Genomic DNA, 27,482 nt, shown 5'->3' with positions numbered 1-27,482 from the left:
CCCCAATCTCACTCTCTTCATAAACTGGAACACAGCCAGTTTCGGGTTGTTTTTTATCTGAATGTTAAAGTATGACAGAAACTCACATTTATCTCTGCTTATGGATTCTTCAACCAACTTCCATGTTCTGCTTTGTTGTGCTAAATATTAACAATTTCTGGATCAAACCTACAGTAAATCTCTTTCTTTTTCTTTCTTTAAATCAATATCCTTTACAAACACATTCTTCTGTACAAGTCTGACAATGGCAGAATTGTCCACAATTCACGGCAGACCTCCTTTAAAAAGAGAATGCACGACATGTACTCTGCCCAATTCATGACACGGCACAATGAACACTGCGATGAAGCCTGCCCCACTCCCAACACAGGCTGCAAGAAACTCCTCCACCAGCTCCCCCACAAAGCAGCTGCTATTCTGTGAAGTTGGTGAACATGCCAGACAGATCATTGAACTCGGGGGCTGGCTGGCTGAGCATGCCAAACATGTCACTGAACTCTTCCGGCTGCTGCTGCTGTGCCGATGTCTGCTGCTGGTCGCTGCCATCCCCCTGCCCCTGAGGCCACTGGGACCACAGGCCTGCTGCACCTGTCACACAGACAGAACAGAACATGCTGTGCACAGATCCTGCTCTTCTCCTGTTCCTTTTGTCTGTTGTTCAAACCATAATCATAAAACAAACTGTTATTCTACTCAAAACACATCATCTTTTATGTTCCAGAAATTCTGCACAACAGCATAACTTAAGAACGTTCTAACAAATCCATTTTTTTCTGTTCAAGAATTCCAGATATTCTGCTACACTGCAAAACTTGCTCACGTTCTGATGTATCCTTTCCTTTCACCCACTGTGAGGTCCATCTAGGTCAATAATATTTGTTCACTCATAACAATCTCCATGCCAGACATTTTAGACTAATAGTTTCATATCTTTTCCCATGACATCCACAATCACGCTAAATGACATTGTCTCACGATGTGGTTTTTGGTATAGTACTGTGTTAGAACTCCGTCACAACAGATTTCTCAGTGTGAAATTCAGGCTGCTCTCCTCAAGGATACATGTTGCTACTGTGTAGCACTGCCTGTTTTTTGGGTTGTTTTTTTTTTCGTGCCTGGAAGCGTGTTTGTATTCTTGTCAAAGTGAAATTTTCTACCTGATTTTGCCAGGGACAACCCTTCTGTTGCAGTGGTTTCTTTAATGCGCACAAAGTGCATGTTACACATGGAACCTTGGTTTATCGTCTCATCTGACTGACCAGCTTCCAGACCACTCAAGGTCTAGTGCAGGGAGAGAAAATACTGGCGAATATGGGTAATACTACTGACATCAAATATCTAATGTAAGAGACAGATGGATAATGAAGAAACTGTAAGCATTCCTGAGACAGAGACGAACAGAAACTTTATTTGACAAAGAATACAAAACAAAAAATGTTTCCATATCAGAACAACAGTTCACAAGGATGAGAAATTTACTATTAAAAAAAAAAAAAAAAAAAAAAGAAGATGAGAGAGAAACTGACCTGGAGAAGTTGTGTTTGGACTGATATGACTGTAGTGGCCCTGTCCTGTTCCACCATAGTCACTGCTGCCCTGTAACAGCCATTCAAACTAGACAAACATTGGTTAATTTTCCACCCACTTCTCTAAAATAAATCAGTCGATGATATATAACAAAACAGTCAATCAGTATACTAAATCATTTATGAAGATTAGAAGCTGTAATTATCACTGTACATAATCACACACAAAATACAAGCAAAGGAATATGTTAGTGGTAAAAAAAAAGAAAAGAAAGGAACACTTCAATAGAAAAACGACTTTTAGCATCAATACAGAACAATAAATAAACAGATAAATGTAAAGATCAAACAAGATCAGAATCAGCTAAGCATAGTGAAGCAAATCAATTACCATAAAAAAATATCTAAAAAATAAAACAAAACCAAATAAAACAAAGTGTCTAAAGAGAACACCACATCAATCTCTTAACAACGTCCCTACCACAGTATCTCCAAGAACCACTCACATCGTTTCGCGCATAGCTGCCTTGCGTGGGCCAGCCGGTGGGTCCGGTGGTCTGGGCGGCGGGGGAGCGGCGTAGCCCCATGGGTCCCAGGGCTGGAGCTGGGGACTGCTGGCTGAGCCCCATGGCCGAGGGGCTGGTGTGTGAGGGGTACTTGATGGTGGCTGCCGGTGGCTGGTTGTACGCCTGGGCGTACATGTCCTGGGCCAGGCCACGGTTCCCCATGTGGTACAGGTCCCCCGTGGAGTAGCCAGTGGTGTCCCGGTAGTCTCCCTTGCCAGCTGCATGCACCCCAACCCCCATGTGGTCGGCGGTGTGCATTGGGCGGGCAGTGGCGGCACTGGGGTAGGAGCTGAGAGAGGGCACCAGGTCAGGGGCCTGCTCCCCTGGCATGCCTGTCACCGGGCCCTGCTGCGAGTTCCTGGTGGATGGACACACAACTTTTGTATTGTATGCATGATAGCTGTGTCCGACTATGACCATCAGAACAGCAGAGAGAAGCAAATGCCATCCTGGCTATCTGGGCAAGAATTTTGATTATAGTGGAGAGCGTTTTGCCCAAGTTACATCCATAAATGGCCAAGAGGGCTTAAGAACAGTTTGTGTTGGGATGGTCCCCAGAGGCCAACTAGCCTCTAAGGCTGCAAAACTTAGAGCCAGAGCAATCTTGCCTCCTAGCTTGTGAGTCAGTCCTTCACACAGAAAAAGAAGAAGCTGTTCCCATTGGTGAGGAGAAATCACTGATCATACAGCTCTCACTTGACTGTTGGACTAACTGTAAGCTTATGTCAGTCTCTGATGTAAGCCGAATGTTGAGCCTAAACAGCTTTATCTGCACTATTCAATATCATATTAAACATAAAAAAAATCTGGAATAGAGATAAATAATGGAGGGGAAAATAGGATGTATGCAGAAAGCATGGTGAAAAGGTAATCTCCCTAGAGTGGACTTCTTTTTTGCTTCTTTGGCATAAAGCATTTGATCTTCAGCAAATTATTTTTTTAAATATTTCTAAAAACAAGGATATTGAAGTGTTTTTGTTTTTTTTAAAGAATGGGTATAGAAAAAAAACAAACACTGACTTAGCAGATGTGTTGGTGCACACGATGTACTCCACTTCATCTGTGTAGGGGTTCTGGAAACTGAATGCCGACGTCCTCAACCACACCCACTCACGGTTCGAGGCTCGGAAACGGTACATGATGGACATCACTTGACCCTTCAGCTTCAACACTGCACAACACATAAAAGGACACTACATTATGGGTCTGCAAACTAACAGACTTACAAGAACAAGTTCACATTTGAAATGATATGTGTACATCTCACATTAAAAATGACAATGTAAAAATAGTACTACTGAGTTGCCTGCATAATATGTATGACCAACTCAACATCAACAGTACTGAAAGAAATTAGGAAACTGTGTGAAAAAAAAGTAAACAAAAATAACTATTTCTTAGAGCTAATAAATACAACCAAAGAATAATAAGAAAAAGAGCATGACACTTATGAGCCAGGTGAGAACAGCAGTGCAAATACCTTGGTCAAAGGTGTCTTTCATGTGGCTCTGGTCCTCAGGGTGGTAGAAGTCAAAGGCTACCTTCCCCAGCAGTTCCTGGGGCTGGTAACCCAACACGGACGTCACTCTGAAAAATCATCATGTCACCAGTGTTCAACAAAGACGTCACTCTGAAAAATCATCATGTCACCAGTGTTCAACAAAGACGTCACTCTGACAAGTCATCATGTCACCAGTGTTCAACAAAGACGTCACTCTGACAAGTCATCATGTCACCAGTGTTCAACAAAGACGTCACTCTGACATGTCATCATGTAACCAGTGTTCAACAAAGATGTCTCTGGAAAATCACCATGTCACCAGTGTTCAAAAAAGACTCTCTGGAAAATCACCATGTCACCAGTGTTCAACACAGATGCCACTCGGAAAAATCACCAGTGTTCAACAAAGACATCACTCTAGAGAGTCATCATGTCACCAGTGTTCAACAAAGACGTCACTCTGACATGTCATCATGTCACCAGTGTTCAACAAAGATGTCATTCTGACATGTCATCATGTCACCAGTGTTCAACAAAGACGTCACTCTAGAGAGTCATCATGTCACCAGTGTTCAACAAAGACGTCACTCTGACATGTCATCATGTCACCAGTGTTCAACAAAGATGTCATTCTGACATGTCATCATGTCACCAGTGTTCAACAAAGACGTCACTCTAGAGAGTCATCATGTCACCAGTGTTCAACAAAGACGTCACTCTGACAAGTCATCATGCCACCAGTGTTCAACAAAGACGTCACTCTGACAAGTCATCATGTCACCAGTGTTCAACAAAGACGTCACTTTGACAAGTCATCATGTCACCAGTGTTCAACAAAGACGTCTCTGGAAAATCACCATGTCACCAGTGTTCAAAAAAGACTCTCTGGAAAATCACCATGTCACCAGTGTTCAACACACACGCCACTCTGAAAAATCACCATATCACCAGCGTTCAACAAAGACATCACTCTGAATCATCATGTCACCAGTGTTGAACAAAGACGTCACTGAAAAATCATCATGTCACCAGTGTTGAACAAAGACGTCACTCTGAAAGTCATAATGTCACCAGTGTTGAACAAAGACGTCACTCTGAAAGTCATAATGTCACCAGTGTTGAACAAAGACGTCACTGAAAAATAATCATGTCACCAGTGTTCAACAAAAACATCACTCTGAATCATCATGTCACCAGTGTTCAACAAAGACGTCACTGAAAAGTCATCATGTCACCAGTGTTGAACAAAGACGTCACTGAAAAATCATCATGTCACCAGTGTTCAACAAAAACATCACTCTGAAAGTCATCATGTCACCAGTGTTCAACAAAGACGTCACTGAAAAATCATCATGTCACCAGTGTTCAACAAAAACATCACTCTGAAAGTCATAATGTCACCAGTGTTCAACAAAGACGTCACTGAAAAATCATCATGTCACCAGTGTTCAACAAAAACATCACTCTGAAAGTCATCATGTCACCAGTCTTCAACAAAGACGTCACTGAAAAATCATCATGTCACCAGTGTTCAACAAAAACATCACTCTGAAAGTCATCATGTCACCAGTCTTCAACAAAGACGTCACTGAAAAATCATCATGTCACCAGTGTTCAACAAAGACGTCACTGAAAAATCATCATGTCACCAGTGTTCAACAAAGACATCACTCTGAAAGTCATCATGTCACCAGTGTTCAACAAAGACGTCACTGAAAAATCATCATGTCACCAGTGTTCAACAAAGACGTCACTGAAAAATCATCATGTCACCAGTGTTCAACAAAGACGTCACTGAAAAATCATCATGTCACCAGTGTTCAACAAAGACGGCAGTCTGAAAAGTCATCATGTCACCAGTGTTCATCGAAGATGTCAGTGTGAAAAGTCATCATGTTACCAGTGCCACCACACAGACCTCACTCTGAAAAGTCATCATGTTACCAGTGTTCACTCTGAAAAGACAACAGCTATTACATCTCTTCAGACTGTGTGCGTCCAACTGTCAAATTACCCCCTGCTCTAAGTCAATGCACAAACTGTGTGTACTGGTATACTGCAATTACCGTTACAAACCTAGCAGTAATTCAAACAACTGCACACCAATTTTTGACACAGTACCTCTCTATCATTTCTCTATCAACAGATCACAATCAGCATCAACTACAGCGTTCTCCTCAGTCCTGTCTGATCTCTCCTTCGCACCATGCTGCAGTAGATATCCCATTACTGGAAAACAGAATTATGGCACCTGTTGTTTCTTTTCTTGCCTCATTATTTCTTTGCAGTTATTTTTCTTACTCTCATATGACAGTCAGCGGGAAATGGAAATCATACTGAAAATATTTTAAAAATCCTAATCCTTGCTGTAAATAAAGCAGACATGAGCATTTTGATCTTCACAGCTTATCCATCTGAATCTATGCAATCTTAACAGTTAATTACAAGCTGCCAATGTTCTGCCTTCTCATATTAGCCTACATTTTATTCTTCTCCAATTTCTTTCCTTTATTTTGTATTTGTATTTGTATTTCTTTTTATCACAACAGATTTCTCTGTGTGAAATTCGGGCTGCTCTCCCCAGGGAGAACGCGTCGCTACACTACAGCGCCACCCATTTTTTTGTTGTTTTTTCCTGCTTGCAGTTTTATTTGTTTTTCCTATCGAAGTGGATTTTTCTACAGAATTTTGCCAGGAACAACGCTTTTGTTGCCGTGGGTTCTTTTACGTGCGCTAAGTGCATGCTGCACACGGGACCTCGGTTTATCGTCTCATCCGAATGACTAGCGTCCAGACCACCACTCAAGGTCTAGTGGAGGGGGAGAAAATATCGGCAGCTCAGCCGTGATTCAAACCAGCGCGCTCAGATTCTCTCTCGCTTCCTAGGCGGATGCGTTACCTCTAGGCCATCACTCCACTGGTAAGTCTGACAATTAATTTCAAAGAACTGTACCTCTGATCGACAAAGGTGAACTTGCCATCCACGCTGTGTCGTGAGATGAATTCGGAGGTGGCATTGGGCCCCATGAGGTCACTGCAGTTAGGGGTGTTGGTCACCTGCAGCCGACCAATGGCCACAAGGCAACAGTGGCTGCCATTGTCCTCCCCATCTGACCGCTCCATCTGGACACCTGCACAGGGAAATGGGCTGTATTAGTCTGCACGTATCTCTGTGCCTTTGTTTGCATGGATACATATTTATTTGTGTGTGAGTGTATGTGTGTGTGGATATAGGCAATTTTCAAAATTCTTGTTCACTCTTAGCATCACACACCTCCCTTCTTCATAGTCTTACTTTGATACAGTGAAGGGAGACAAACTTGTTGGGGGGGTAGGGTGGGGGTGGGGGTGGGGGTGGGGGGCTGTGCTAATAAATGAGAACTTCCCATTTTCAAATTCTGAACATAGTTATTTCCCTTCTCATGATGGGATGTGTCCCCAAATCAGATGAGACTGGCACACATTCACTCTGAAGGCAAGTCAGTACTAAGAGAAATATTAGGCAATGTTACTTTCCCAAACAGACAGAATAAGCTTATAAAAAATAATGCAGTCTAACTGTAAATATTCATCAGCTATTATATGCCTATGTTGTTATTTTCTAACAGTCTATAGCTGTGCTTTCCCAAATATAAGTCTGAGGTTTTCTATACTTTCACGCTTTCCCTATACTACTTTACACATGAAAGGCCTTGTTAGCATATCCCTTGTATGCACATGTACACAATGAAAAAGCAGTGAAGATCAGTGAAAGCTGAATTAAAACTAAATGAGGAAAAAAAAATCACAACCTGAATATCAAACAACACTTCCTTTCTTTCAAACTTCACCAACAAGTACTAAAATAAACCTATCACAGAAATGCAATGCATACAGCTAAACCCATTTAAGAAGTGAATCAGCCTTAATAAGGGCAAAGTATGACTGGATCATGTGAATGCTTTCTCTAACTAGTGTTGTGCAGAAAAGAAACCTTTACTGGCAGGAGGCCAGTTCTTGATGTAGCCCGTGACGTGCACAACAGCATAGTGGTTGCCGTCAGAGTCGGGCCCCAGCGTGTTGCGCTGGCGGATGCGAACCGTGTGGTTGGCAGTCATGGGGTCCACATGGGTGTTACCCATCCTCATGCGGCAGATGAAGCCACGCCGGGATCCCATGCACAGTCGTATTGATGCTGCAAGTGGATGCAAAACGTCAAATCAAACATCAAAAACAAACTGATGAAAAAAAATGAAAATTATGTCAATTCTGAGTCTAAAATGTCACAGAAAGCTGCATACAACAAGCAATGCAAGAAAAGAACAACCTGAATGTCTAAAACAGATGTGGCAAAAGCAGAACAACGTTTTACAAAATGGGTCTTAATTAATGAGCATGTTTCTCTATATTTCTTTGTTCCACTCAGGAAAAGACAATGGCAGTGCTTCAGCACACCTTTTTTTTTCTTTTTTTGTTGTTGTTGTTGTTGTTGTTGTCTCAACTAACCTATAGCTAGTATTGTATGGGGACAACAGGATACAAATGTACAGCCTGTTTGCATCAAATTCTCTATCTAAAATCAAAGCAAAATCCACATGGTGTTACAGGAAAATCAGTCTACACCTCCAAAGCAAACATCCCTGAACCAGATGCAAGAGAAAGCGAAAAGCAGAATGATAAACAGTTTGACCGTAAGAACTGGTATCTTTTTTTGCACATACGTTTTTCATAGCTTCCAACATATTCAAGGGAACAAGTTAAGAGTAAAACCTGAACTGACAATCAAGGTGAAACAACTGACGAGTAACAATGACAACAATCTACTTCAGTTCTTGCATATCTATTCCTAACCGATTTTTAAGTTATTTTGCTTGGACAACATGAAAACAATGCCTGTTTTACTTACATTGATGGCCTTCCTTCTTCACTGTACCAGCTGTAACACAACACATACCAGCTGACAACATGAGCAAAACTTCAAAAGCCAATGTAATAATACATAAATAAATACTACATCTTTTCTGTCTCTTTTCTTTTCATATGTATTTTTCTGCCTTCATGATCTCTCTCTTTCATTAAAAAAAAAAAAAAAAAAAAAAAGAATTCTGCAAGTTAAATACAATGGCTTGCTCTCTTCACACAGACTAAATTATAATTACTATAACATGCCATATGCTTGTGTTGATTTGTTACTTCCCACGCACCCCACCTCATCTGTGATTAACAACTGAAAGTCCAATGACTTAAAAAGGAAATTTTAAAAGTACATTTTATAAGTCTGGTTAAAAAGAAAAAAAGAAAAAAAAGGCATCATAATTTGATGCCTGGATTCAGCATGGAACTTGCTTTTACTTTTTACTGAATAAAATCCAGTCACTTTATCACCAATATATGAGAAGCAACATAAACAGCAGAACTCACTTTTCAGATCCAGGATGCGTCCTGTGTTCTGAGACTCTGTAGTGGACAGCTGGTCCCTGACCTTCTCCACATCATCAGGGTGAACCAGATCATACAGGGTGGTGCTGAACAGGTCAGCCTGCAAAACACCCATATAATATGACTAAGCAATTATTACAGTCATTAGGGGGACTTAGTAGGTGTTGTCCTATTTACATTTTGTCAGAATAGGCACAACTGAACATCACCGAAGAGACTCAGCAGCAGTGCAGGGTCTCCTCTGGTGTGTAATTTCCTCGCTACTGAGCACTGATATTTCCCTGTGGAGTACAGACGCTTGGTCCGCGACAGATGAACTTGGGTATGGCTGTGTATCGAGGACTCAAAGTGAGTAGTGTGGGACTGGGAGCATGCCAATGAAAGGGTGCAGATGACAGAGCAGCAAAGAAGAACAAAACAAACAAACAAAACACACCCACTTTTGAATCAAAAATCACACCCACCCACATGCCACAGTGCTCATCTTCTCGTTGTTCCAGCCATGGAGCAAGTATCATTCATCAACACTACACACATAACAAAGAACCTGCAAATATCATAAGCAGTGGGGATGCTTCTGTTCTTGTTGATTTCTTCTATATCAATTTTTGCAGGTTTCTGGGCAACACTGTCGGTATCCTTAAAAATTAAAGCAACTGGAGTCCCTGGTCTTTTTTCAGACTCTGATCAAACATCATTAGTCAACCTCACACATGAAATAAAGAACTTGTAAAAGTTATGAGCAGTGGAGATTCTGCTGCTCTTGTCTATCTATTACTTCTATATAAATTTCTGCAGGTCTTTGAGCAATAACATTTGTGTCCTCAAAAAAAACCCCTGAGTCCCTGTTCTGAATTACCACACAATATGGGCAACTGTAAATATTATCTTTGGAAGACTTTTGTGGGATTGTACTGTTGAAAGAACTGCTGGGAACATTAAATATACATTAATTTTCCATCATAAGTAACTTCCTTTTCAATTCTTTTAGCAGGAAGAGCACAAAAACAAAGAAAAACATCCAACAGTAACAGAAGTGTGACACACAATAAACCACTGAAACACCAGATTCCTTCTTGCTTTGTGATTCTGATCAAGTTAATCAATGGATTATTCCAACTGTAGACAAAAACAAAAACAAAGCAAAACACACACACACACACACACACACACAAAAAAAAACATGACAAAAGGACATGCCACATTACCTGACTCTGGTTGAGGACAGGTGTAATGGAGTCTGACACATATATCATTCTGCCTGTGTCGCACTGCACCACAAACAGGAAGCCATCTGCAGCCTGTACACCATATCATCAATGTCAAACAATGTCAGGAAAGTAAAAGCTGGACCCTGAGCTATAAATGAGAGTGATGCATCATTCCGTACAACTGGTATCTAACAGACACATCACATGTACCTGGGAATACACAACACTTTTTGTTCCTTATACTTAGTAATGGTTGAGCTCTCCCCTCACTGTTGTTCTCCCATGCACCTTGTTCCCCTGTTCCTTGAGTTCAAGTCCCCATCTGTATCACTTTGAGTGAATGGGACATGAAACATATTTATGATAATGACACACACATACATACTTGAAAAGGCAGTTGTGTCCTTATCAATATGACAAAGATGTATCTTTCGCTGTTTCTGTCTATGAGCTATTCCATACATGTCACTTCCATCAATACTGCCTCTATCAACCACACATGTACGCATCTTCAGAATCTGTGACTGCACAGGGGGTGTGGTCTGTCTGTGATGGTGGAGGAGGAAGACAGCCTGGTGTTACATAAAAAAATAAAACAAATAAACAAAGTCACCGCTACACAAGTCACTTTACCAGTAAAATTGAGGTTGGCAGTCTGAGCCTTCCCTTAAATGACTCACATATCACCAAAGCTGTGCACTTAAATTGAACTTATATTTGAACTTGCATGCTACTGACTGTTCCGAACACATGAAATACAACTGACCTTAATATGGAGCCTGACTTACCTCCAGAATGAGATGCTTCAGCTCCTGGTCAGTGAGAAAGGAGGGTCTGTAGGAACCATCATTGTTGGTGTTACCTGTACCTGATAAATAATGACTGTTGGTATTACCTGTACCTGTCAAATAATCACAGAACAAAAACAACACTTGTAAATGTGCTGGTCACATTTTGTGTTAAAAAAACATACAGAAAACCCATCACTATTATCAAAATCACTTGGGTATTATATGTGCCTGTCATATGACAGAAAAAACAACTGCTATAGACAAAAACATCATAAGCTGATAGATAAATGTGGTATCAGTGCAAAAATAAAAGGGTAACACACTTTCAGTCAGCAAACTCAGTAAGTTAAATGACAAAAAATCAAGAAAATAAAAACAAACAAAAAACAAAACAAAATATAAGCCAACCACTGAAGCTTTCCTGATGTATACAAATATGAATTTGTACATTTAGAGTATGAAAGCTTTTCTTCCCTCCCACCACAACCAACCTGTACTTTTTACACTGAAATATGTTATCACTCTTAAAGTTACACAAAATACTTCTACCAAGCTTCTTTGAATTTTTATCTAGAAACGATCATTGAAGCATTTCGCCTAGCCACAAACCTTTCACACCAAACTGCCTTAGCCACAAACAACACTGGGCAAGACCCTCTCCACTATGATCAAATTCTAGCTCAGATAGTCAGATCAGCAGCTGCCTCCTCTGCTGTTCTGATGGCATGCATGCTACCTTCTTCTTCTTCTGCGTTCGTGGGCTGTAACTCCCACGTTCACTCGTATGCACACGAGTGGGCTTTTACGTGTATGACCGTTTTTACTCCGCCATGTAGGCAGCCATACTCCGTTGTCAGGGGTGTGCATGCTAGGTATGTTCTTGTTTCCATAACCCACCGAACGCTGACATGGATTACAGGATCTTTAACGTGCGTATTTGATCTTCTGCTTGCATATACACACGAAGGGGGTTCAGGCACTAGCAGGTCTGCACATATGTTGACCTGGGAGATCGTAAAAATCTCCACCCTTCACCCACCAGACGCCGTCACCGTGATTCGAACTGGGGACCCTCAGACTGACAGTCCAACGCTTTAACCACTCGGCTATTGCGCCCGTCATGCATGCTACCAACCTCTCAGGGACTTCATGTGGGAGACCGCCATTCGTAGGATGGTCAGTTTGTCAGGTTTGCGGGCCAGGGTGCTGCAGGTGGGGACCATGTCACACAGCTCGTTGATGTAAGCTGTCATCTTGTTCCGCCGCCGCCGCTCAATCTCACAATGACTTTCCCTTCAGTTGAAACAAAGCACCCATTGTTGGTAACATGCAGTGATATGTTAGTGACGTGATGGCATAAGGTTGATGAGGTAAGTAAAGACTTTAGCCAGATATGACACAAAAACACAAGCAGGGCACAAGGTTATGAGCAAAACTGCTGGGTAAGAAGACAAGGTCAATCTTCACTTCAAGTACAAGTAAATTTTGTCTTAAACTCTCATTTCATAATTACTTTTGTTTTTAAAACACAAATAACCACCTGGAATGATGTCATAATGGAAAGGTTCAAAATGACCACTCTGGAATTATGTTCGGATTAAACTTTCAGTGGTTTAGATTTACAGATAAAGAGTTCATGCAGCATTTCAGTATGGCTGAGTCAGCTTAAATTCTATCATGAGACAATGGAAGGAACCAAAACTGTATTCCTTTTACACATTTCTCTCTCTCTACATTTTTTTTCAAAGGAAAATGTAAGGTGTATTGAAGACAAGACACTGCTTTGAAACAAAATGAGACTAAAGAGAAATATATCAAAGAAATAAATCTTGCACAACAAACAGATACAATACAAGCATTGAGATGTGCATGTACATCAAAGCATGAATCTTAACATCTGTGTGCATGTCTATGAGGTTGGGTTTGTGATGTGTGTGACACAGGAAGATAATTATGTGGACAGGCCACAAAGATATACAAGCAAAAATTGAATCTGATACAAAGGTACACAAATAAGGGAACCATGCCACTGCTATTGTTAGAACTTCCTGTCAGAACATTCAGAAGCAAGGTCAGTGAATTACAAAAATAGGCACAAACTCTAACACCAACATTTTTAGAAGAGTACTTCTGGGATATAATGACATAATGCCATTAACACTGCTCTATAACTGTTTAAACTACCCACATTATCTGACCTCTTTATATCTCATGATCATAATGCTGAACAACACGTTCAATAAAGAAATCATTATTTAAAAAAACAGAAAAAACAACAAAAAGAAAAACCAAGCCATAATAACAACTGATGGAAGAAGTCTCATAGAGTCATACCCATAGTCACTGCCACTATTGTCTAAATTTAAAATGAGGGTTTGTAATCACAGTATTTCTAGCACCATAATGAATCAGACTGCTTGTTTCACACTTTTTTAAATTTCTATTTTATAAAGTATCTAAAAAAAATTTTTTTTAAAGCATGGATCTATAAAAAAAACAAAAAAAACAAGTACCTGGCAAACCTCTCTTTGTCGGCCGCCTCATTTGAATGTCCAAAGGATCCACCTTGACTGTCTTCATCGTCAGAACTGTGGGCACATTAAACCTCTTGTTACACATACAGCATGTTACATGCACATTCATTCACAAATTACACAATGTGGTCACTGAATTCCTTCAACTTTCATTACAAGTGGACATACTTTCCAAGTTTCATTACGTGTCTTTCCACATGTATGCACAAACACACATGGGGAACCCTTTTATCCAAGACTTTGCAAACACGACTAAAAAAAAAAAAAAAAAAAAAAAAAATCACCAACAAATACAATGGTTAACAGAGTGGCCTGTCTGAATTAATATGTGTAATTTGCCCCTACATGTGAAACTGTCAATGAATAAGAGACACTGAGAATGTGATATCACAAAAGAAATGAAGTCATGCCAAACGATAATGGGATAAATAAAAAGTTTACGCTTTCACAGAGTAATGCAAAACTGAAAATGAAAAATAAACTTTTCTTTTTCTCCCATTTTTCCTTAGAGATCTGAACACCCCACAGACAATCTTCAGGAATCATGCAATTCTTATGCTGAAATACTGATGGACAGTACTAGCATGTCTTCATTGTTCTGAGTTACAACTCGAACAGTTTGTGTCTGCAACCAAAATTCACAGACCTCTGACAGCTGATCACAAATTTCATGCATAAATCAATGCTCAGAAAACATATCCCATGTATACATCTATACTCTTATGGCTATATCCTTACATCACAATGTGCACTGATCTATAAATACAAACAGAAAAGTACTGGGAAACAGCATGCTAAACTTTCAAACATTTTCAAAACAAAATCAAAAGTTAAACTTTTAAAATAACATCCAACCTTAACCTTGCTGTTTTTGTTGTGGAAGATATCCTGGTTGAAGTAAAACTGAGTGTCTCTGTTGAAGTGCATTTTACTCACTGAGCCCTGCACCAAAGCATTGCTCTAGCGTCAAAATTTGCCGTGTTAAACAGCTAACACACACACATACACAGACACACACACACAACGCACTCGCACACACACACACACACACACACACACATTACACAAGACACTCAGACAATGAAACATCCACATACACACAGTAAATTCAATCAGTATTAACTTACTCTCTCCCAGTCTTCCGCTTCCTGGTCTTTCCATCAGGTGTGCCTGCAATCAGCAAATACAACAGGTTGTAAACAACCAGAGAGAAATTAGCAGAAATTACATATATGTATGCCATAAGAGATGGGCAAAACACCAGTTAGCACCTCTAAGCTAAGCAGCAGTTCTGAAATCTATTGTTCTTTCTAAACCGACTCACCTGTGGCTGCTTTTGCCAAACCCGCCAGATGTATTTTTTTCATACATGTCAATACCTTTGTTTTAAGTTTGTTTGGAACAAGAAATCAGATAAAATTAGCATGAAACTGCTCATAGAAGTTTAAAAAAAATGTTAATAATAATAAAAAAATGATGGTGGCATTGGTCTTTCTGATTTGAAATAGTCTGTCTTATCTTTCAGGTCTCCTAGATCTGTAAAGCTGAGAAATCAAATCAGAAATGGAAGCACTATTATGTAACTTCACCCCATGGCCACTTATCGACATAATATGGTCCAGAATTCATCTCAAAATCTACCAAATATAATCAGATCTGTACAAATGTCCTTGAAACTAATGAAGGTTGCAAGACATTTTCTTCTATTAATGTGAACCCAAAGATTCAGCAGAACTGCTTGCTAAGCTATTCAAGTGTGATACAACAATCACATGGTCATAGAAAAAAAATTATATCCAGATTACTCAATAGCCATGATCAGATGATGTGTATTGTCTTGTAAGGTTTTTTTTGAATGATACTGGTCAATTCATCTTGCATGTTTGCTTCAAAGAAAAATATTACATACAAACTGATTTGTTACTTATGCCGGATATAAATCTACCATAAACAATTTGCTATAACAGTATAAGTATGACATTAGTGTGGAGAACACCAAGACACATAAAATCTTCACTCTTGTTTTCTGTTTCCACAGGTTCTAGACCAGACACGTATGTGCTGACTGAAAATAACATGAAATCAAAACGCCGTGTCAAAGTAAAGCTTTTGATGCATTATACCTGAAAATATTGTTTTATGCATGCACACAACATGGTTTAGTTATGTAAAACTGAAAATAACTACACAGATATTTATGCACAAAAATCCTCTTAAAAGAGATTGGTGTTACTGATAATAACAACTGTAGCTTTTGTGGTCAGCACAAAGACAGCACTGATATGCATTTGAGGAGTGTAATAACTAATTAGATATTCCAGACCACTAACAGATTTGATAGAACATTAGAAAAAATACGTGCAGAAACAGAATCACTAGAGTTATTTTGATGTGACGCCAGATTACTAACTGATGCTGTTTTATGTTTTATAATACTGTTTGCATAGCATTACTTACAATCATGTAAAATTGAAGAAAGCCTTCCTCAGTTACATTATAACTTCTATCTTTTTTAAATAAATTAAAAACTTTGATACAAAATCTAAAAATATAATGCACATGTTAACGTTAAGTTGGCTACTTCAGAAATTATTGATCTCAGTTTTTCTGCCCAAAGAAAACTGCACGCCCATAATTGCACTGTTTTATATTTTATATTTGTTTTATAAGTAATACTGTGAACATACAATGTCTTTGACATTTTGTAAAATCAAATGAATGACAACACTTCATGATAATTACAATATCCAACCTATGTACAATCCATATACTTGTCTGTCAAACTGTCTGTAAGTCTATTTCAAATCCATCGTTTTGTAATAATGTTGACCAAATAAAATTGTTTAAAGACATAAACAAAATTTTTTTTTTAAACCACAGCTGGTAAACATTTCAACTGACTGAAAAGTGAACAAGACCATTTTGTAAAAAAAAAAACAACAACAACAAACAAACAAACAAACAAAAAACACAAAAAAAAACAAACAAATAATAATTCCTTTCTTTTTTTTTTAAATTAAAAAACCTACCCATCAGTATCATCATGATCATGTGCTGCCACATTTTAACATATAGATACAGATATCCTGACTTCCACTCACCTAACAAGTCAGACAGACATGCTTCCATGCTCCTCTATCCAAGTTAATAATATTTGTTGCTCAACTAATCGAGATTCTTTCTTTCTTTCTTTCTTTTTTCTTTCCCCTCGTTATCTGATTGCATTAGTATCTGAACTGGAACCTGAATAGATATCTGGAACAATGTGATCCCAAGACTGTGACATCATCCAAACAAAACCGTAATGGATTAAAATAGCTTTGCATGACATAACACCCTCAGCACCAGCTGACAACATATTGATATGTGAAAGGTTTCAAGTCTCTGTGTGTGTGTGTGTGTGTGTGTGTGTGTGTGTGTGTGTGACTGAAACATGACTGAATGACACAGGAGCTGTCAGTTGCCCAATCAGGAAGGCAGCCTGTTGAGCAAATGATTCCATGCTCATATAGGACTTAGAGTTTGGTCTCTGACCGAAGATAGGTGTTATTAATATGTACCATTTCATCATGATCAAAGAATAACAAAAGAAATATCACAAACAGTGAACACTAATTAATTATGCACTTATGGAGTGTGACAAGTCAAGTTCAATAACACTGGTGTGTATCATTCCTGGTTTATATTTGGTAAAAACAGGTAAGATTTTAATACAGCTAAGCAAAAGAGTGGCCCAAATACTTTCTAGCAATCTTTTTTCCCATTTTAAAAAGGAAATGTTTTTGACAAGGAGAAGTTTCTTTAAATACATCTTGCCCATGTTTTCCACCTTTTCAGAATGGTAGTGGTTGTTTTTCTTTGACACCATCCATGAGACAGTACAACCCTGGCGCTTAAAAACAGCATGTGCAAAGATGAACAGATTTTACCAGCACCCATCTCAATTCAAGGGCATTTAAGCATCTGGAAACTACAGTTGTTGTGGATATGCAGATGGCGACATTTACCTCAGACATGTAGGCAAAAAAGGGTCATTCTGGACTGATTTGGTTTTTTCACCTGGTCCAAAATACTAGCATTATTGACTAACAGTTATCATCATGATCATCATTGTGGTCATTTTTGTTATTACTTTATTCATTTAATTGAGTTTTGTTTTTGCTTCATGATGGATGTGTGTCATTTCTGAATCTGGGAGGCGATTAGAAAGACCATGTCAGAATGAATGCATCAAATAATTTTTTTTTTACCTTCAGCCAATCTTTATATATATCATATGCATGATTTCAGTTCAAAGTCTGCATGTTTTGCACATGTGTGCACACACACACACACACATACACACGCATGCACGCACACACACTGACACATACACACTCACGCACGCACACACACACACACACACACATTTAAAACCGCAGGGAAGAGCACGACAAAGGTGCCAAGAGAGTGATAATTTGATGAGTTACCTGCCAACAACACATATTGATTTGTCATTGACTCTCACCGGTTAGCATCCAAATCAACTTAGTTTAATGAAAACATATTGCATTATGTATATTCAGCAACATGGAATTGGGACACATGCTGGGCACATGCCTGAGAGCTGCCTACACTTGCCTACACTTGCAGCTACACTTGCACTATTGAGTTAGACAATTTTTCAGGTATTTTCCATCATGTCTCGTGTTAAAACTGATGCATTAAAGTTCATGAAAAGTAACATTTTTACTGTAATTGCTTTCAAATTTCTCTTTTCTAATTTTTAATCAACTAAAGTGACAAATTCAGGTGTCCATTTTTTAAAGGGGGGGTTGGGAGGGAGGGCTGGGTGTGGGGGTGGGGGTGGGGGGGTTGTTGATTTAAAAAAAAAAATTTTTTGGAACAAGTCATTCACCTGGCGTTGCATGAGACTGAAAATCGATACAGCCATGAACTAGTATCACCCAGGACACATATTTACATTTGAAAATCATGATTCATGTCATCTTCTTGAACAAGGCGTTCTGAGGTCGAGTGGACACAGACAACAGAGGGATCAAAGAAGTGACAGGTTGTGAGAAGAAGAGAACAGACAGCAGAATCCACAACCCCCCCCCCCCCCCCTCCCCCCCCCCCCCCTCTCCCCGCCCCAACCCCCACACCTGATAGAACACACAGGAAAATGAAAGCTTACTTTTCATTACCATCCTCAATAAAACCATCACACATCCTTGCACTTGCATGCTTGCATGTAGTGATGTACCAGCTGACTCACCACCTGACATGAATCTATCATGTCAGTCACACTTTTTTTTTTCTGTGCAAGTCCATGAACAATAGAACATCCAAGAAAACCAAGATGGAAACTGATCATATAAATGTTATGTGTGAATGCTGGGCATTAACAGACAAAATGGAATATCATCTATTTCAGAAGTTGCTCCAAATAATATATATAGATACTGAAATTATCATTAACTTTTAACACTCACATTTTGATTGCACATCTAGAAAATATCAATTTCACTAAAACTGCTGAGTCAGAACATCAATTCTATTCATGGTCTTTGTTATATAAGCATGATTTAAGTTTTGTGTCAGAAGTTATTTCTGTATATATCCTTAGTTTAAACAAAGTCAAGAGTCACCTTTCCAGTCATAATTTTATTCTGAAGAAAGCTTTAAAATAAAGGCCAGAACTTGGGTATCCCTCTGACTAGCAAGCTATGCACAAGCATTCCATATTTCTAATCACTTATACCATACTCTCTTACAGTGCTTCAACATAATTAAAATCCCATCTATCCCCCTTTTTTTTTTATCTTAATTCATGGCATGAGCCACAGTAAGCCAATGCCAGGAAAATCAATATCATGGAACTTCATAAATTCAGTACATATAAAAAAAAGAAAGAAACTCTGGAAAGACAGAAAACAAAGATAGGGTAAAAAGAAAGGAAGAAAAAAAAAAAGACATAAAAGGAAGAAATCATAAAAGCACACACAAGACATTGTTCCCCCACTTATGCCTATCACATGGAAAAGACAAAAGAGCTGATGATGATCACAGGTAAAAATTAAAAAAATATATTTAACCCCAAAATTATAAAAATGATGACAATAAAAGGTATAACTTCTAGAAGGAGGAGAAGACAAAACAATCATGAACACAGCAAAGATATGAGAAAAAAACTTAAATGAGGACCCAAAAAATTTATAATAACAAAATGAAATAATAATAAACAAATAAATAAAAAGTCTGGATAGAATTAGAAATGAAATAATTCAAACTGTCTCCTCACTAGAGCAAAGACCAGAAAGGGGGAAAGGTGGACTGTGTGATGCATTGCTCAAACACTGTGGAAGAGAGGCAGAAAAAGGGAGACGAGTGGAAGAGAAGCAGAAAAAGGGAGACGAGTGGAAGAGAAGCAGAAAAAGGGAGACGAGTGAAAGAGAAGCAGAAAAAGGGACACGAGTGGAAGAGAGGCAGAAAAAGGGACACGAGTGGAAGAGAGGCAGAAAAAGGGACACGAGTGGAAGAGAGGCAGAAAAAGGGACACGAGTGGAAGAGAAGCAGAAAAAGGGACACGAGTGGCCGGGTACTGTGGCTTAGAGACAGTCCAAACAGCATGTCGACACTTGACACCTCATCATGACCAACAATCGACACTTCATCATGACCGGAACAACACTAATGGCCAACACAGTCACTGCCAACACTTTGTGTGGAAACAGGGTGTTAGATTTCCCCTTCACATTAGCAATCCAGTAAAAAAAAAAAAAATTATATATACATGAAGGGAAAATAGCCAACTCGAACAACAATAGCTGCAAACATTCTGCTTTTGTCAAACACTGCTCACAAACTGGCTCACCCTATTAATTAAATATTAATTCTATTCCTTAGTTAATGATGAAATGCTTTATTTTTAACCCAAGCCCTGAACAATAACTGAATAAGACAGGTCAAGGCAAGCCAGAGTTTGTAAAGTAAGTAGTTAAAAACTACTTTACCTTTTTTCAAGTTTTAACAGGCAGCCAAAAAGCAAGCAAGACAATTGGAGCAAAGAGCACTATCATAATGCTTCAATTGTCATCCAGTTATTTGCTAACCAGTTTTACTTTCTTCAGTAGACACATGAAAGAGACTGCTCACCGAGTTTGTCTGCTTAGATCCTTTTGAGCAGTTTCAGATGCTTTTTCCCCTCTTTATGATTCTTGTCTTCTGTTTCTAAAGTGATATTGCCAAGATAAACAAGTCTCAGACAGACTGAATCCACATCTCCACAAGCAGGCTTTTCTTCTTCTTTTTTTATATTTTGTCTGCAAACGCTGCAGACACAATAATACTCTTTTTTACATCTCAAATTGTTCTGAATCATCTGTCTAGACTTTAACCAGAGTTTAATTTTGTGTTGACAAAGAAAACGGTTCCAGAGAAAATGAATTTGTTTAAGTTTACAACAGACATGCATAATGTAAACAGACAAGTGAAAGAGGTTTACTGAACATATTTACACATGAACCAAAAATGACAATGTCAATTTCTAAATCATGAGAGACAGATACAAATGCACTTTGTAAAGTTAAAAACACCGTTATAAACCTTACAAATCCAAAACGGATAATTGGCATTTACAAATAACGAATATAACCAGAGCCATACCTTCTGGGAAATATTCCATTCCCATGCACCCATTCCAATACATCATTTTCCTCTAGGTCTTAACAGCTCAAACCACAAGTTTCAAATCAACGCTTTCTTTTGACGTCTTTCTGTCTGACACTGCCTCACTGCCAAACCACTCAGCACTCAATGACACATTCAATCAGAGCCTGACGACCAAACACAAGCGCAGGCAATAGGTATAGCACAGCTCCACGTTAAGTGCACGGCCTCTCCTCCACCAACAATGAGGAAGGCAGATGCGGATAATGCACACAGATTATGATCAAGTGGTAACGGCAGTGAAGACAGCTGTTTCAACAGCCAGCCAGCCACAGCATTCACTGGAGAAGTGTGGGGAAGGCAATCTGCAGGGGCAGCAAATAAGTGACAGTAAATCGTGACACTGTGACACCATGAGGCTGAAATATTGATTCCTACAACCTCTCCTCCTCCTGGCTTTCTTCTCTCTTGTCTCTCTTTCTCTCTTTCTCTCCCTGATACAAGAAATCTCATCTCTCAAAGAGCTCCTTTTTTCCATCCCCTGCAGGCATTCAGTCCAATCAATTCTGATTCATCAAACGATTCAAACGGCACTGTTTTTAATTAAATCAAGATTAATCAGTATTCCTGGTTTGAGATTTTTGCCTTCTCCCAAAGGTGAATGCAGTACCTACCAGAGTTATATCTGAAAAATAGCTAAAACTGGCCATGAGGAAAATATTACATCCCATCCAAAAAGGAATATCAAAGAGGAAAACATAAGACAAAAGAAGTACAGGCATGGTAAAATGAAGAAAAATCAAATGACATTTAAATGATGTGGAAGTCATCTTTCATCTTTTAGTTTCAGCTGAATTGTTATCTATTTTTTTATGTGATTTATGTCCTGAGATGCCCTCTGCAGTGAGCCGAGATATATCTTACATTTGTATTTATTGTAAGCATTTTGTCATCAAAAATTTTTTAACTCAGTAATGTAGTCTTCTACAGTTCTTGTGTTGTGCTTCAACTGTGAATGTTTTGTGGACTAAAGAGTAGGTCATGTATGCACGGTCTTGATGAATACTCTGCTCTTGTTGACTTCCACTTCTGAAAAAAAAAAAAAAAAAACAACAACAACAAAACAACATTCAACAAATATAGCTCCAACTGTAACATCCCCTTCCTTTGGCGATTATGATTACTAACTTACTCTTTTCTTCTAATTTTTGTTTTTTAACTGGTAATGAAGGTTTTTTTCCCCTTCCCAACTGATTTCAGTTGTTCTTCTCCATGCGTGCGTGCATGCGTGCGTGTGTGCATGTATCCTCAGTTTATCATCTCATCCTAATGACTGTGTGTGTGTGTCATTTTTGGTGGTTGTTATTGTGGTTGTTTTTTTTTGTTGTTGTTTTGTTTTGGGGGCGGGGGTGTTTGTGTGTGTGTGTGTGTGTGTGTGTGTGTGTGTGTGTGTGTGTGTGTGCATGCATGCGTGCATGACCCCATGCGCACACACTGTCAGTTAACTGTTTCATCTGGCTGCGCATGCGTGTGTGTGTGTGTGTTGAATGGGTTTTGAGACACTACGGCACTTGCAATTTCCCAACTTTTGCTCATGAAAATACTTACATTGTGGCATACATAACAGTTAACAATAACAGACCCATATTCTTTTTCAAAATGAAATCTTTAAACAGATCAATTTTCTCTCAAACCAGTCAAAGAAATGATCATAGATTAACAGCAGTCATTATCATTATGTAACCTTTTATTGTGTGGTGGGTGTGGTAATCGGCACAATATATATTCTTTCTCCAATGATTACAGTGTTAGTCCTGCTATGTGGAGCTTTCTATGTACTCTCTTTTTTTATTTCATTAAAATGTATTTACTTATTTGACTATTTTGTTTGTTTATTCTATTTCTATGATTTCTTTCTATTTTATTTGATATTAAGGCTTTATACAAACCTGGGGTAGGTTCTCAATGCCTGACCAGCATGTTGGGTTTATCATTTTTATGCAAAGGTCAGGCATCTGCTTTTTTTCTTTTTTCAAAGCCAACATACTGTAGCATATATGAATCAATCTGCACACTTTTGACACCTCTTTGAAACTGAAACCAAACTATGCGTACTGTACTGTTAAGTGTTATACATGCTGCACCAGTCTTATTTCTGTCCAGGTGGGATGACAGCCAGCCTTCATCAAGCTGGATATTGTAGTTGTACACTGATTCTACCCACAAACTGCTGACAGAACTACTGCAGCAGGTGTTGAAAAACAGCTCAGCATACATTACAAACAATTCACAACCAGGAGAAAAATGTCCACAGTTCTACAGAAATATGCAAACTGCTGTTGATGCAATATTTTTCTTCTTCTTGTAAACAGACCAGCTAAACCGGTAGTCTTTCTTTTTAAAATATCCTCCCTCACATTTCAAAATATAACTGCACCCAATGAACAGTTGTAACTGTTCACGAAACATAACACCCAGAGCACGGAAGTCACCTGCTCTAAAACTGTAAAAGCAATGTTTGTCATTGGCCACTCCATTTTTTCCCTCCAGTTTAAACAATCCTGACAGTACACTCCTGTTTGGAATGTTAATGGTTTTAGCTACCTGAGCTGCAACTGTAAGTGTTCGTGAAGATATGGAGGACAGAATTCAAGTTATCCATTGTCAAATAAACCCTTCTTTACACTTCTTTAACTAGTCTACCAATAACTGTTAGGTTAACACTGCATTGTACTCTTACACAGTGACACACATACACTTAAATATACACACTGACACTGTGATACACCATGCAAACACAAAGTGACATTTATAAATATTCTGGACAAAATGTTAAAAAATTGCTCTTGCATCTATTCTATTCACTACCATCTTGGCAGTGTGGTTAGAATTTATAATGGGTGGGTGCTAGTTTGCATTCATAAACACACACACACACACACACACACACACACACACACACACACAGAGTTGCACAAATCTTATCACTTAATCTTATTATTTAATATACACATGTCTGATGTCATGACATGGCAAAGCTAATATATTTTTCTTCTTGCTGAAAACGTGATATTGAATACTGTCTGAAAACCGACAGAAAAAGGTGAAAGGCTGGATAAATATGATCCATGGAATATGTATCATGCAATCCCTATCACAAGACTTCTTTTTTTCTATTACATACAGAGACACAGACATGTAAACAAACACTTATAATTATATTTATATTACTACACTCTCCCCAAAACCCCTTATAATCATAATGTTATATCATAAATTCACTTAACATAAATCATACTACATGTACAGTGAAATGATTACTCAAGTCTAAAGAAAGCAGGAAAGAACACACACACACACACACACACACACACACACACACACACACCATTGTTGTACAACATAGTGACACTGACAGACACAATGCTATTAGTATTAATAACAAATACACAGACTGAAGTGAGGTTAAGCCAGCCAGGAAAGAGAAGATAAACCACACAATGCCAATGGAACCAAGGAAAGTAGGTTAATACATAAAGTAAAATTATGATAAGAAGCCTTAAAAGAAGCATCCATGGAGAAGTATTTCTATGATCTGAATATTTACAAGCAATTCCGCCCCCCACCCACCCCCCACCTGCCCAAAAAACAAAGAAAAGTTCTAAAACTAAGTAATTTGCTAAGCCATGAAGCAGTATCTACCTGAATGAAAAAAGTGGGTTTTGTTGTTGTTTTTGTTGTTGTTTTTGTTTTACTCATGAAATTATCTCTTGTGTTGCTGGCTTAACAAAACTCATCATGACCATGTGTATGTATACACAAATACTTGCACACACAATCATATGCTCTCATGTACACACACCATGACATGGGTGCTTGAAATATCCACACGTCTAAATGTCAAGGACAACTAAACCTTTTTTCTGTTTTGGTGGACAAGTGAAAGTGCTCTCTCAGATGTTTGTTGGGCAACCATTTTTTGACCAAGTCACTGTCAGTGAAAAAGTGACTTTTTCCATCCACTCTTTTTCACTGTAATGCCACCCTCCCCACCTCACTTCTCCCCAAACATCCCTGACACTAACCCACAGCCCAGTTTTTCTAAGAACAGAACCTCAGCAAAGCACAGTCTGACCAAGACAAGGTGTGTTCTATAGTATAAATAAAACAACGTCCGCATGAAAACAATAAATCATTTCCTCTTATTCTTCCTCTCAGATAAGCATTATATGTGAAGAGTATAACTATAACATCGCTGGCACATTTCAATCAGCTCTGGCCTTTAACATTTTGTCAAATAGGTTCAGTTTAGAACTAGAAGAGTCTACAACATGTCACTGTTCAAGTTCAGGTTTCCCAGCTCTAGAAGTTGCGAACCTTGAATGCAAAATAAGAGGCCAATGGAGACTTTAATCAAAGAGAGGATGAAAGAAAATGAAGAGGTAAGACAATGAGATACAAAAAGGAACAAGATCATTTCTGTACCCACAGGAACAAAAAAAACATGAATGACACAGTCACACAATCTTACCACTGCAGTAGTGTTTTGAATATACTGCCGGGTCGTATCAAAAGTCAGCATTTCAATTTTTTGTTCCAGGCTCTTTGTTTACAACTGGTAAAAAATAGTAAACCTTATTTATTAACCATCTCTTTATTTAGAGAAGGCCAGTGTAAATTTGAGGGGACAAGTTTAATTTATTTACTATTTCAGTGTATACTATTTGTCCCCAGAATAACAACCACAAACATTCAGCTTGGAATTTCTAGCTCTGCACAAAATCTTTTTTTTCTTTCTTTTTTTTTTTTTTTTATAAGCCCATCAATGAAAGTCTTATCAGTATCAGAAATCAGGCCATCAAATGATATTCTTTACAAATAATTCTTGTTGCACAACCACAGAGTATCTGAAAAGAATTCAGAGAATTACAAAGAAACAAAAGGTGGACAACAACAACAAAATATATGACAGACAGGAAAAGACAGGAATTAAATAAAAATATGTTAACCATCAACCTATTTCCTTTTTATTTATTTATTTATTTATTTTTATTTATTTTTTTTTTTTACTACACATAAGGATAAAATGGTCTTTTTGAAAAATTACCACAGTAAAGCAGAAAAATGGGTGTAAAAAAGAAGGTTTTTTTTTTTACTCTTATCTCTCTGTTGTAATATTGCTACATCTGAAAGGTACACATTAATTGGGTAAATTTTTATGTACACATTTATTACGGAAAATTTTTAAAGTAGAATTTGTTAAACCCAGAGAAAATGCACAATGTTTCCAATAATTTCAAAGTACAATTTGTCATAGGAAGATTTGCACTACATCTGAATCTGAATCAGTAACAGTGTTAATGCTGTGCCATTAATTTGATGATTAAACAATGTTCTGGCTGTCCATTCCTCATTTCATGACACCATCTGGTGACCAGGAGTAACACAAAAACATAAACTTTTCTCTTTTTTTATAGGTGGCTAGTAACATATTTAATATCAAACTACATGACTTTTAACACTTATGGTGATAAGTGAAATCAGTGTTTGTTTGGCAGACTGGTCACAAATGAGTTAATTCTGTGAAGCATGCTGAATCTATAATTTTTCTATTTCTTCAGCTGAAGAAAGCACTGACAGTAAGCAAGCCCTTATGATGCAAATAAATGATCAGTACATAATTTGATGATGTTATCAGACTAACCTTAGTTAGTATGTGATCATCTTATGGGAGACACGATGGATTAGTTAAAGTTTGATGGACAATCTTTGTAAACCGTTTCATTGTTTCATTATGTTTGGGTCTGGATGTTCTCGCACGAACATAAGGGCTCTTGAGGTGGTGGTGGTTCTTCCTCAGGTTGGAAGAAGACGGACGGAGCAGATGATAATCCACAATCAATATCGTGATATAGCAGTTGGGTAAAGTCCTACAGTAGTTGATTAAAGGCATAATTTAATTAACTTGAAGTACCACTGCAGTACCACCACTCCAGTGCTAGTGCACTGCTCTGATGGGGCAATCTGACTGACACAGAAATGAGATGAAACGATTCATATAGTCTCTTAGCCAAAAAAAAGAAAAAGAAAAAAAGTGCACTATACCTGATCCCGACGGGCCTGGTGACAACGTTGCCGCTGCCATCGGTAGCCCTGGGTTGAGATCGACACCGTAGTTGGGATCAATCGTTGTAGATTACGAAGCAACCGTCAAAAAAAATATTGGAATTGGTGACAAGGATGGCAGACAAAAGCTTTCCTGAAGAGTGGCGAGACTTGGCGAGA

At 38.5% G+C, this 27,482-nt stretch overlaps 1 protein-coding gene across 4 annotated transcripts; it reads right to left on the bottom strand.

Annotated features, from left to right (window-relative positions):
* Window positions 1-280: 280 nt before the first annotated feature.
* On the bottom strand, window positions 281-27,482 carry LOC143282154 (aryl hydrocarbon receptor nuclear translocator homolog). Of its 4 annotated transcripts, none has more exons than XM_076587697.1 (15): window positions 27,303-27,482; window positions 14,675-14,717; window positions 13,527-13,601; window positions 12,149-12,306; window positions 11,011-11,123; window positions 10,220-10,312; window positions 8,994-9,111; window positions 8,479-8,508; window positions 7,567-7,767; window positions 6,547-6,724; window positions 3,573-3,679; window positions 3,113-3,263; window positions 2,033-2,450; window positions 1,527-1,596; window positions 281-588 (listed from the first exon to the last, which is right to left on the bottom strand). In XM_076587697.1, exons 1-15 carry the CDS (start codon window positions 27,340-27,342, stop codon window positions 413-415), a joined length of 1,971 nt encoding a protein of 656 aa, XP_076443812.1. In that variant the 5' UTR covers window positions 27,343-27,482; the 3' UTR covers window positions 281-412. The 4 variants fall into 4 exon arrangements, with proteins under 4 accessions (XP_076443812.1, XP_076443814.1, XP_076443815.1 ...); XM_076587699.1 differs by having other exon boundaries at window positions 7,573-7,767; XM_076587700.1 differs by having other exon boundaries at window positions 11,011-11,090.

The sequence above is a fragment of the Babylonia areolata genome, chromosome 5 (assembly GCF_041734735.1).
Source record: "Babylonia areolata isolate BAREFJ2019XMU chromosome 5, ASM4173473v1, whole genome shotgun sequence".
NCBI lineage: Eukaryota > Metazoa > Mollusca > Gastropoda > Neogastropoda > Buccinidae > Babylonia > Babylonia areolata.
This window is presented reverse-complemented; position numbering and strand designations above follow the sequence as displayed.

Coding starts and splice junctions, on each gene's coding strand:
- LOC143282154 (XM_076587697.1), bottom strand. CDS start 27,342: ATGGCAGCGGCAACGTTGTCACCAGGCCCGTCGGGATCAG. Junction 13,602..14,674: donor AAGCGGAAGACTGGGAGAGA/GTAAGTTAATAC, acceptor ATGTGCCCACAG/TTCTGACGATGAAGACAGTC. Junction 8,509..8,993: donor ACGCATCCTGGATCTGAAAA/GTGAGTTCTGCT, acceptor GTTGTGTTACAG/CTGGTACAGTGAAGAAGGAA.